General features: G+C 42.4%; 1 protein-coding gene across 1 annotated transcript; it reads right to left on the bottom strand.

Moving 5' to 3' along the window:
• Positions 1-3,105: 3,105 nt before the first annotated feature.
• Positions 3,106-4,216, bottom strand: LOC141495545 (hemoglobin subunit alpha-like). The gene is made up of 3 exons (XM_074197003.1): positions 4,064-4,216; positions 3,595-3,799; positions 3,106-3,363 (listed from the first exon to the last, which is right to left on the bottom strand). The coding sequence occupies exons 1-3, from the start codon at positions 4,156-4,158 to the stop codon at positions 3,235-3,237; spliced, it is 429 nt and encodes a 142-aa protein (XP_074053104.1). The 5' UTR covers positions 4,159-4,216; the 3' UTR covers positions 3,106-3,234.
• Positions 4,217-12,456: the final 8,240 nt, after the last annotated feature.

The following is a 12,456-nucleotide window of genomic DNA, read 5'->3' as shown; positions in this document are numbered from 1 at the left end:
AATATATTGATTCTCAGTGTCTACTGCAAAGTCTGGGAAATGGTAAGTAATGCTTTCTGAAGGCTTAATCTATTTGGTATTCCTATTTAATGTGCTCTGTAAATATTAAAGGTCATAAAATGGAAATTACCCCCCCCACCCGAGATTCCTGACTCAGACAAATTGACTAGGAGTTGGAGACACAAATATGAAAAAGATCAATGATCTCTACCCTCAGGGAACTTTTGATCTAATGAGGGAAAGACAACACCGAAAAATAACAGTAATGGAGGCAAAGAGAAAGGGACTCAAGAAAGAGGAAATGAAAAAGCAGCTCATAGAAATCCAAAGGAGTTCAGAGTCAGGTGAGAAATTTGGAGATATCGGCCTGGTTTTGGAGTTCATGACTCTTCCCTGCAGTCAGAGGGGCCACAACTTGCCACTTGGTCTCCTGCCCCTGTCCTTTCCATTGACTGTCCCTCATGCTGGAAATGCCCCTCCCTCTTCATCTCTGCCTCATAGAATCCCTCTCTTCTTTTAAGAAAAACTCAGTCACCAATTTCTCCATAACATTGTTTCTGATTCCCCTTCCTTGTGAACTATCTTGTACTAGCTCCTTTGCCTTTATTCTCTTTATATTTATATGTGGGATTAGATGGATGCATTCTACTTCTATATCCATGCATATATGTCTTTATTGTGTCCTCCATTAGAATGTAGGTTTCAGGAATAAAGATTGCTTCATTCATTGCATTTGTATCTCCGTAGTGGACCATAGTGCCTAATACATAATTCTTCTTCAGTCGTTTTCAGTCCTGTTGACTCTTTGTGAACCCATTTGGGGTTTTCTTGGTAAAGGTACTAGAATGGTTTGCCATTTCCTTCTCCAACTCATTTTACAGATGAGGAAACTGAGGCATACAGAATTAAGTGAGTTACCCAGGATCACACAGCTAGAAAGTGTCTCAATACACATTTGAATTCAAAAGGCTCGTCTTCCTGATTCCAGGCCCTGTAATCTAACTACTGCATCACTCACTTGCCTTTTGATACTTTGGATACTTATATAAAAAAGGAGATGATCAACAACCCAGAAGCTCTGATTAGCTGTACCCTCTATGAACATTCTTTCCCTTTTTAAAATGTCTTTTCCCCTTCTCTGGCTGTCAACCTTCTTTTGTTTATTGTTATATGGACAAGGATTGTCTAATTTCATTTCATCCTTGAACCCAAGCTTCCAGACCATTTGTCCAATTACAGAATTGTCTTGAAGAAAAGGAGTTTGTAAACATTAGGGCAACTGGCTGGCACAGTGGATAGAGCTGAGGGTCTGGAATCAGAAAGATTCATCTTCCTGAGTTCAAATCTGGAGTCAGGCATACACTAGCTCTGTGATTCTGGACAAGTCACTTAAGCCCTGTTTACCTCAGTTTTCTCATTGTAAAATGAGCTGGAGAAGGAAATGGCAAATCGAGCACTCTAGTATCTCTTCCAAATTAATTTCAAATAGAGACACAAAGGGTCAGACATTTCTAAAACAACTAAATTTCATTATATGTAGGATTAGGTGTATACATTCTACTTCTATATCCACACATATATGTCTTTGTTGTGTCTGTCCTCTATTAGAATGCAGGTTTCATGAATAAAGATTGCAACAACAAAATTTAAATTGACACAAATTAATATGAGTTTGAATCTTACAATGTACTCCTTGTAAAAGCTCCCATTTGATTGAGTTAAGCACTTTGGAAGGGAGTTAGAGCAGAGATCATTTCCCCCATTTTCTGGGTGAGGCATCTGAGACTCAAAGAGGACAGTAAGATTCAATTTAAGTCCAGGAGTCGAGTCTGGTACGCAAATCTTTTGCTTCCACATCCACATCTCCATGGCATTCTTGTATTTGCTGTTACTGTACAAGACAGGAATATTCACATCGATATAATGTTATTCTAGACTCAGTTGTTATTCTGGATCCTAGACTGTCAGTTGAAAGTGTGCTCAGAATTTAAACCACTTACTATTAGGGTTGTTAGGGACCTCAGAATATAGAATATTGGAAATCTAGAAAATAGAATGTTAGAGATGAAAAGGATCTGGAGAGCATAGGAATGGACTTAAAGATTACCCAGTCTAAACCACTCATGATAAAGAAGACAAATGAGACTTAGAACAGGGAAGTGACATATTGCAAGTGATGGGATGAGAACTCTGGGAGGTAGGGGATGGAAAATGAAATGAGTAGAGGTAGAAACCCATTCTCAGTCCCAGACCCAATATCAACAAAGAAACCTGACTATTCAGTTCATATCAAGACCTTGGCTCCAAACCATTCCCCAGTTTCCTACATGCCCTTCCACATTCAGTCAAAAAGTGCAAACAGCCACAGAGCCCAAGAAACAAAAGAGGAGGAAAGAAGGGGAGTCCTGAGTTCTCTTTTTGGAGGAGAGGCAAGCAGAGATCTAGGCAAGAGACTGTCTCTAGGCCTAAGGCACATAGTTGGCCCTCAAAATGTCCCTTCCTAAAATGTCCCATGAGGTTTCCTTATGAAACATCTTGGAGTTCCGAAGGAGAGCCCTGGCAGTACCAAGGCAAGCTTATTCTTCTTGCTCCACAACTCCCACAATGATCTGACACCATGGTTGTGCTTGGCTGACCTCTCTCACTTTCTGTCTGAAGAGAGATGCCACCTTTCCGTTCATCATCTCCTTCCAATCTCATCCAACAATATAACTCAGACAACAAAACTCTCTGCAAGCATATGTAAATTAAGGCGTCAACTAGACTAAGGTAATTACACAGCACTTTCTCAGTTCAGGACCATCTCCCAGGTCCAGACCAAGGTTTATTATATCTGTCTCCCCAAGTAGAGAACCCAGCCCTGTCACCCCGAGATTACAGTCAATGTTTATAACACAACTGCACATAGAAAATGGCGTTGGAGTGGTGGGGGAGGATGCTTCTGGGACTCTCCAGGTGCCCTGGGTGCTGATCTGGGTCGGTGTCCCACTCTTTCAGGGTTGTGAAGGAGCAGGAGCAGGACGGTCCGGTCCCCATTTTGAGGTCCCCTCCCTACCTCCCCCAGTCACCGGCCCCAGACACAGGACAAAGACACACACAGTCAAGTTGTGGCAGATTTAGACTTTATTGGAAGCCTTCTATGTGCACGTGCGGGGTGGGAGGGACTGGGGACAGTGAGGGTGAGTGCGGCCGCGGGGGCGCAGTCGGGGGAAATCCCTGGCTTCCGACCCAGACTTAACGGTACTTGGCGGTCAGCACGGTGGCCACACTGGCCAAGAACTTGTCCATGGAGGCGTGGACCTCGGGAGTGAAATCCTTGCAGAGGTGACAGGCCATAGTGACGAGCAGGCAGTGGCACAGGAACTGGGGAGAAGGGGCAGTTGGGTCCCTCTGCGCTCTGGCCGGGCCGGCTCCATCCTCTCACCTGCCCGGTCTCCCCGCCCCCCGCGCCCAGCCTGACCCACTCCAGCCCGCTCTACCCCAGAGCCGGCCACGTCGAAGGACCCTGGCCTCGATGCGCTGCAGTCCTGCACGGCCCGCCCATCCCCAGTCGCCAGCCCCGGAGCCCTCAGTTTCCCCTTGAGGTCGGCTCACCTTGAAGTTGACGGGATCCACCTTCAGCTTGTGCGCGTGCAGGTCGCTCAGCTTGGACAGGCACCCGGGCAGATCATCCAGGTGGTCCACAGCCAGGGTCAGGGCTTCGCCTATTTTCTTGCCGTGGCCCTGGATATCGCCGGAGCCGTGGCTCAGGTCGAAGTGGGGGAAGTAGGTCTTGGTGGTGGGGAAGGAGCTGAAGGTCCTGTGGGAGGGAAAGGGGGCTTCTTTGGGGCATCACCCCGAGCACTGTCCACTGGACACTGTGGGACCAGATCCAGGATGCGGGTGGGGTGGGGTGGGAGAGAATAGCCAGTGGGTGCCAAAGAAAGGAGAGATCCTGATCTCAGAAGATCCCGGTTTGGGAATTTCGCTCTGGGTTCTGGATTCTGGATTCTGAAGGAGCAGACGTGGGTCTACGAGCCTGGGAATGGGGTACAGGGAGTGGAGGTTGAGCAGGGGCCCTTACCTTTCCAGGGCTTCAGCAGAGTAGGCAGCCGCGTTGTCCCCCACCTTGCCCCAGATGGCCTTCACATTAGTCTTGTCGGCTGGGGAGAGCACCATGTTGACGTCTTTCTTGGTTCTTTTCGGGACCAGAAATGTGCAGCCCCGAGCCCCACAGTTGTTTTATAGGCTTCCCTGGGAGGGCACGCCCAGACTAAGTCTCCCAGTGGGTATCGTTCATTGGTTGGCACAGTGCCCGGTTTAGGATGCAGTGCCCGGTTTAGAGTACCAGGGACTCAGCTGAGTCACCTATCCAGGCGGTGGTGAAGTTGTGCACTCCCCTGCAGGGAGAGCTGTTTTCCCTCTCAGGATTCCCCGATTCTATCAGACTCTGATAGGCTCTGTGTTTGGACCATTTCTCCTCTGCAATCAGAGCTGGGCGCCTCCCATTTACCAGTAGCCTTCTGTGTCACTCCTCCCCCTACTTTTGGAAAGCAGAGTAGTGTCGTGGAATAACTAATGTGTGGAATTGCTAGTGAGTCTCTTGACCCTGATTGTCTTTCATCCAGGGCAATCTCCAGCCGTCCTGATTTATATCTGGCTACTGGACCTAGAGGGCTCCAGAGAAGAAAGGGAGTCTGGTGACTTTGCACAGCAATCTCTCACTCAATCCAATTCAGGTGCCATAGGCTCACCTCCCTGATGCTATGGTGTTCTTGGAGAATGAAGAACAAACAAGTATTGTGGAATGGCTCTGATTGAAATAGCGACCTGGATATGTCATTTGAATCTCTCAGTAACTACTTGTTTGACTTTGAGCAGATTACTTAAATTCCCCAAATCTCAGTTTCCCCCCTTTGTAAAATGAGGAGTAGTAGGTATAGGTGATATCTAAGGTCCCTTCCAGTTTTCACTCAAGCTGTCTTCTCCATCCTATGAAGCATCCTTAGGAAGCATCCTGACCAGAGGGGTATGACTGATAAAGGAACTATCCCTTCATATGAATGTCATGGTTCAAGGAGCTGTCCTAAATTCCATAGGATCATAGATTTTGAGTCCAAAGGAAACTCAAAGATCATGAATCCAATCCCTCCCTAAAACTTCCTCTCTACCTTTTGCTTCCAGAAAGAGAACTGTGTCCAAAAACCTTAGGAGGTACCAGCTGGGAGAATCCTCTTGGGAACTAGGGAAGAAGTTGCTGGAGATCAGGACACACTCAGGGCTAGTTAGTATGTGCAGCACAAGTAGGTAGGCAGGCAGTCTTATAACATTGGAATCTTTCACCCTGCCCTGGGCTCTCCATAAACCCCAGTCTCGTTACCAGTTACTTGGTTATAGGGAACCAGGAATTTCATTTCCTAGAAAAATTCCTGGAATTTCCCTTTCTCCCATTTTCTTTTTTTAAATCATGCAACAAACTAAAAGATTTCAATAATACAAATTACTAAATAGAGATTTGTATATGAAATTGTGAACTTTTTGTACAGTCTTTTAGAAGTGTATATTTGGGGTGGCTAGGTGGTGTAGTGGATAAAGCACCGGCCCTGGAGTCAGGAATACCTGGGTTCAAACCTGGTCTCAGACACTTAATTACCTATCTGTGTGGCCTTGGGCAAGCTACTTAACCCCGTTTGCCTTGCAAAAAATCTTAAAAAAAAAGAAGTGTATATTCATCAAATTGGTCAATATGACAAGAAAGGAAAATGATCAATGTGGGAGGGGATGAAGTAAAATTGGAACTCTAATTGTTGGTGGAATTGTGAATTGATCCAACCTTTCTGGAGAGCAATTTGAAATTATGCCCTAAGGGCAATAAAAAGATGCATACCCTTTGATCCAGCAATACCACTACTAGGTCTGTATCCCATAGAGAACATGAAAAGGGGTAAAAATCCCACATGTACAAAAATATTCATAGCAACTCCTTTTGTAATGGCAAAGAATTGGAAATGGAGGGTATGCCATCAATTGGGGGAATGACTGAACAAATCATGTTATATGAATGTGATGGAACACTATTGTTCTATAAGAAATCATGAAGGATGGAATTTCAGAAAAAACTGTAAAGACTTGTAGGAATTGATGCAGAATGAAATGAGCAGAACCAGAAGAACATCATACATACTATAACAACATGGGGTGATAATCAATCAGGATGGACTTGTTTATTTCAGCAGTACAATAATCAAAGACAACTTTAAAGGCTTGTGATAGTAAGTATTATCCATATCCAGAGAAGGAACCGTGGAGTTTAAATGAAGACCAAAGCTTATTATCTTCAAATTTTAAAAATTGTCTTATATATTGTCATTTTTTCCTCTCTAATGTTTTCTTTCTTCCATTTGGATCTGATTCTTCTCTCACAACATAAACAATATGGATCCATGTTTAACATGGTTGTAAATGTAGAGCCTATAGTAGATTGCTTTCTGTCAGGGAGAGGGAGGGAAAAAATGTAAAACTCAAAACCTTGCAAAAAATTGATTGTTAAAATATATTCATATTCATATTCAAAGTATCAATTGATAAAAATATATTCATATTCATATTCAAAGTATTCAGTATCAAGTCAACATGGCTTTGTGAATAGAAAGTGGGGTCTCATCATCCAGAAGTCCTGGATTCAGAGCTTCAATTGGATTTAGTACTAGCTTCATGTCCTAAGCTATTAACTGCAAGAGGGATTGGTAAAGAGAACCCTTCATTGAGAGTTCCACATAGCAATGACATCGCATGTCCTGCTCTCTCTCTCTCTCTCTCTCTCTCTCTCACCAGTTTGATGCTTAATCTGCTTCTAATTCTGAATTTTTTGTCCTCTTTTATATGTTTTACAATTATTTGTATTATTGATGATTCTTTTTTCCTTCAGTTTCTGTCACCATTCCCTCCCCAAATCCAAATCTTTCAAATGTAACAAATAGCATTGTCAAGAAAGAAAAATGAACACATTGGCCCTTGAAAATGTATTTTCTGCCCCTGTAGCTGTGTTAAGAGGCAGGAGACATGCTTGATTCTCAATCTCTTGAAGTCATGATTGGTTCCTGAATTATCCAGATTTCTAATGCAAATACATATTTCATGAAGGTTATACTGCTTGACTGTGGAGATATAAAGGTCTAAATGAAGCAGGTCCTGCCCTCAGAAAATTTATAGTCTCTTGTGGAATATCACCTGTTCACAGATAAATATAATTCTGACTAGGAAGTGAGGGGAACCAAGAAAAGTTCAGGCTAAGTATTTTTAGGAGAATTTGAGGAAGTAGGCTATTGGGAAGGATCAGAAAGGTTTCATGGAGGAGGTTTTTAAGCTGAACCTTGAATACAGAAAGGGTTTTTAAGAGGAAGAAATGAAGTGGAGAATATGTCAGAAGATGAAATGTCTAGTTTGGAAAACTGACAGAAACTGAAATTGGTTAGAACATATGGTGTGTGAAAGAGTGTAATATGAAATGTCTAAAAAGTTAGTTAGGAACAAGGCTATTGCACACTTTAACTTCTCAGCTAAGAAGTTTATATTTTATCATCAAGGCAAAAGGGAGCTGACACCTGTGGGAAGGATTGATGGGAGAGTGGAAGACAAAAGTCAGGGAGATCAGTGCGCTAATCTGGATAAAGTAATAAGAACTCAAAAACAGAAAATCTGAGTTTGGCAGACAATATTCAAGGGTAGAAATTCAAGTTATTAACCATATTTTTAAAAAATGCAAATTGATAAAAATACAAATTAAAACAGCCCTGAGTTACTACTTCACACTCACTGGATTGGCAAAAGCAATGAATGAGGAAAATGATAAATATTAGAGGGACTGCAGGAAAACAGACGAATTCATCCAATGTTGGCAGAGCTGTGAATTAGTCCAGTCACACCAGAATGACAACTCTGAACATTGCCCTTATAAGCTGTCTTTATAATCTGTCCTTATTATCCAATTCAACCTCTGTACAGACAGATCCAATTCCTTCTTCCCAATTCCAGACTTCAAATCATGTTGACATGATATCTCATTTTTTTCCTTCCCTTTGATCCAGTCTCAAAAGATGAAGTGGTCATTCTCCTACCCAGTACTAGTCTTGTTCTCATCACCTCTCTTCTCTTTTTTTGGAAGTTTAACTCTTTAATTATCCCCTCTCTCCTTAATTTTCAACTTCTATTTATCCACTTACTTTTACTGCTTCTACAAGCATACACAAATCTTCTCCATCTTTATTTTGTTTTTTAGATTTTTTTGCAAGGCAAACAGGGTTAAGTGGCTTGCCCAAGGCCACACAGCTAGGTAATTATTAAGTGTCTGAGACCAGGTTTGAACCCAGGTACTCCTGACTCCAAGGCCGGAGCTTTATCCACTATGCCACCTAGCCACTTAGCCACCCCCCTTCTCCATCTTTAAAAGAAACTTTTTAGCCTCTCTGTCAGATTAGTCCTTCAATTTGCCCTAGCAGATTTGGCCAACAAGGCCAACTGCTTCTTCAGACTCTAAAGATAACCTTGTGGGTTGTCTCTCCTCTAACATATAGTTTATAAGCTCCTACAGGTGTGGTTCCATTAGCAGTAAGTCAGTAGATTCATATTCAAATGGCATAACAAAAATCACAAATTACAAAACATCCCTCTCCAGAATCTGGGGTGGTACTGGGACAAACTTAAAGTGTAAATACAAACACACATGAGTCCATGTTGAGGTGACAGAAACAAACTTAAAATGAGGACAATGTATAAAGAGCATGGTAACTTATAATTGTAGGATCTCAATGTCCTTTCTGTCTCAGTGTTCATTATGGAATGTGGTTCATAGCCATTCATTTGTCATTTCTTATTGATTTTACTTCTACCTCTTCTCTCCCACATTTCCCCTTTTCTACTCACACCACAACTATTCATGTTATAAACCTTCATCACATTTGCCCTAATCTATTGCAATTTTCCATTCTTTACCCAGCCATTCCTCCTTCCAATCCAGCCTCCATTTGATATTCCTTAATAATGAAGATAATAATAACTAACAATGCTATTATTATAGATTGTCAGGGCTATAAAAGCTTAGAATATTGGCATGGAAAAGACCTTGAGAACCTAGAAAGTAGATGATCAGAAATGGAAAGAGATTTCAGAGATTATGTAATCCAATAGTTATTTCATGGAGAAGGAAAATGAGGCCAAGCAAAGGGGAGATGCTTGACCCAAGTGGCATTGTAAATGAATAGAACTCAAACTGCAATTCAAGTCTCTTGGTCCCAGTGCTTATGAGGATCTGGTCCCAGTCTCAGAAAAAGTACTGCTCACATACCTGTACTTCAGCCCTCATTCCCTCAGATCTTTGCATTCTCTCTCCTACTAAACTTGCTACTAAATACCCAGAATATGAGTATTTAATACACAAGATATTTGGTGGATCAACATGAGAGAATTCCCAGTGTGGGAAATCCCTTCACCAATGCAAATAGTGACTAATCTATGACTTAATAGATAAGTCATAATGAGGTGCCAGAGTCAGTACTCATTCCTGGATCTTCCTTCTTTAAAGTATTCAGCTGCTTCCTGTTAATCAAGACAGGTCACCAGTCAGTCAATCAAAAAACATTTATTTAACACCTCTGTTATGCCAGGCAATTGTGAGTCTTCAACTGGGTCCCCTCAGTATAACAGAACTCCACCTTAACAAAACTCCTACACACTGGGATATTCTCTACCCCATCCCCTCACTTAAAAAAAAAAGGCAAGGGGTTCTATGGGTCAGTCCAACCCTATCTTCTGAGTTTACTCCTATTTCATATTGTTTTCCAATTATTCACTAGTCCCTCACAGCCCATCCCACTCAAGGCAAAGCGATAACTTTTAGAAATAAACAGAGGATTTTATTTTGTTTTGAAGGGCAAAAGAAGTCCAGAATTTTTTTTAGGGCAACTCAGGCTTTGTCAGTGATATTCCTCTGTTAGGACCACAACTATACTGGTCAGAAACTTGTCTCATGCTGCATGCATCTCCACAGTGTATTCTTTCTGCAGAGGGGAAACCAGTATCACTTGGAAGCAATGGATCAGGAACTGCAGGGTGGGGGAAAAGAGTGAAAATGGAAGGCTGGGGGCAGCTAGGTGGCAAAGTGGATAGAGCACAGGCCCTATAGTCAGGAGTACTTGAGTTCAAATCTGGCCTCAGACACTTAATGATTACCTAGCTGTGTGGCCTTGGGCAAGCCACTTAACCCCATTTGCTTTGCAAAAACTTAAAAAAAAATGGAAGTCAACATTAAGACCTTCTGTCTGAATTGTCATTTCTTACCCAAAAGGCCAATGGAAGACCTTTTCCCTATCATTCCCCATTTAGAGTAAAGTAGCTTGACTGGTAGTTTTAAGGTTCTTTGAGGTACCCATAACCCCAGCCTTTATTAGGACTCCTGGACATCTATTGAGTGATCCTCAGGAAGATCTCACTTCAGGAGGAAAATTTCAGGGATGTCATAATAAGAGTTACTCATTACAATTTACATATAATTTTTCCATCCTTAATTGATTCTCACAACAGGCAGGATAAGTATCTTTAACTCTTATTATGCAGATGGGAAAACAAAATCAATACAAATGACTTGTCCAAAGTCACAAGGTTAATTATTGGTATCAATTCCTCCTAGGTCTCCTGACCCCAAGACCAAGACTTTCCTCTCCACAGAAGTGTGGTGAAGTTCAAAGAGCACTGAGAAATGGTCAAGAAGCCTGGAGTCTTGCTTTTTTGGGTGTAAATTGAATCTCCAGATAAAACCAGATTAAGCCAGATTGAGTCAGTTTGGCAGAATGACTGTTTCTAATTCAAATAACCATTGCTCATACTTAGTAGCTGGGTGACCCTAGACAAGTCTACAGACCTCCATGTGCTTCAGCAGGAAATCTTCCCTGGGAGGAATTGCCACACAAAGATTTCCCTATATTGAACTACTAGATAAGTGGATGAATGAATGAGAAAGAACTTATCTTGAGTTCTTAGTAAGTGACTATATTAATTTAAAATTTTTATTACCACCATGTATTGTCATGGATAGCCTCCATGTACTTATGGAGAGGCAGCATGGCAATGTGGATTCTAATTTCATATGGGACATACACTGGTTGACCTGGACAAGTCCCTTAAACTTTAATTCCTTCTGGGGAAACTATTTTAAGACTATAGGTTGCATCTATATAAGATTGTTTGCTTTCATGAGGAGAGTGAAGGAAGAGAGAATGGTAGAAAAATGTGGAACTCAAAAGCCCCCAAAAGGATGAATGTTAAAAACTATCTTTGCATGTAATGGGAAAAAAAAAGGGGGGGGGGACCGTAGGTTGCAGAGAAGGGGCTGGTCTTTCACAGGGAGCAATTGTTTTCCATAACTTGTCCTTATATTATAAATGGCTTGTGAATACTTTGTCCAGAGTGAAAAAAAATGGTTTATTTTAAGACACCTAAATAAATGGCACACCTCTTTCAAGGGCAGAGAGGCGAGGAATCCCAGAAATGTTAGGTCTTATATGCAGTTTGAAAGGTTTTGTTCCTGCCCCTTTGTGCCTAACTTTGGCTGGGGTCACAAATCTAATTCCCCTCCCTGCTCATTATACTAATGAGCAAGAATAGTTACCTCCTAGAGCAATGGGCAAAGAAGAAGGACTCAGACCCTAGGTAGGGCTGACCTGGCCTAATCTCAGTTTTGAGCAGATTGAGGCTAAATCTTTGTCTTAACTCACCTTGCCCATAGGCAACAATACAGGCAGACCCCAGTCTTTGTAATGTAAACTACCAATTCTCCCTTCACATTCTTGGGGAACACAAACACCCCAATATTCCTCACACCTATACAATAAGTTTCCAGTTCCAGTGTCTATCCTCTGCATGGGCTCATGGATAAGTATGTGGATGGGTAGATGGAATGGGACAATTGGGTGTCAGGGAGGCTAGTGAACTAGCAACATCTGAGTGAGAAGACTGAAGATTGGGGAAGAGGAAGGATTAGTTGATTGAAAGGGTTCCTAGGCTCACAAGGAAGTTGGTCGGTTAGAATATAGGCCCGCAGATCAACCAGACTGTCTCGGACCTCCGAAGGTCATATAGGTGGTCCACCCCCATGCCCACAGCCATCAATATCTGTTTGCCTGGGTTCTGCATCTGAGTGATTTCCAGACCAGGAATCATGGGTAGCTCTTGGTGCTGGAATATACGGTAAGCAACCTGTGAGTGACAAAGGAAAGGGAGGAATAGAGGTACATCCCAGTCTCCCACGTTCTCCTTTCTATTGCCCCTGGTCTGATCCCCATCAGCTCCTCTCTAGAGGTGAGACTGACTGCCCCAGTGTCTATTCCGGTTCTTAAAGTTAGCTGCTTAAAGTTGACTCCCTTCAAAGCCTTCCTAGGGACCAGCTCCCCAAAACCGTATCAGACTCCTGTTCATCATCTCCAC

Source organism: Macrotis lagotis, chromosome 8, assembly GCF_037893015.1.
Source record: "Macrotis lagotis isolate mMagLag1 chromosome 8, bilby.v1.9.chrom.fasta, whole genome shotgun sequence".
Lineage (NCBI taxonomy): Eukaryota > Metazoa > Chordata > Mammalia > Peramelemorphia > Peramelidae > Macrotis > Macrotis lagotis.
This window is presented reverse-complemented; position numbering and strand designations above follow the sequence as displayed.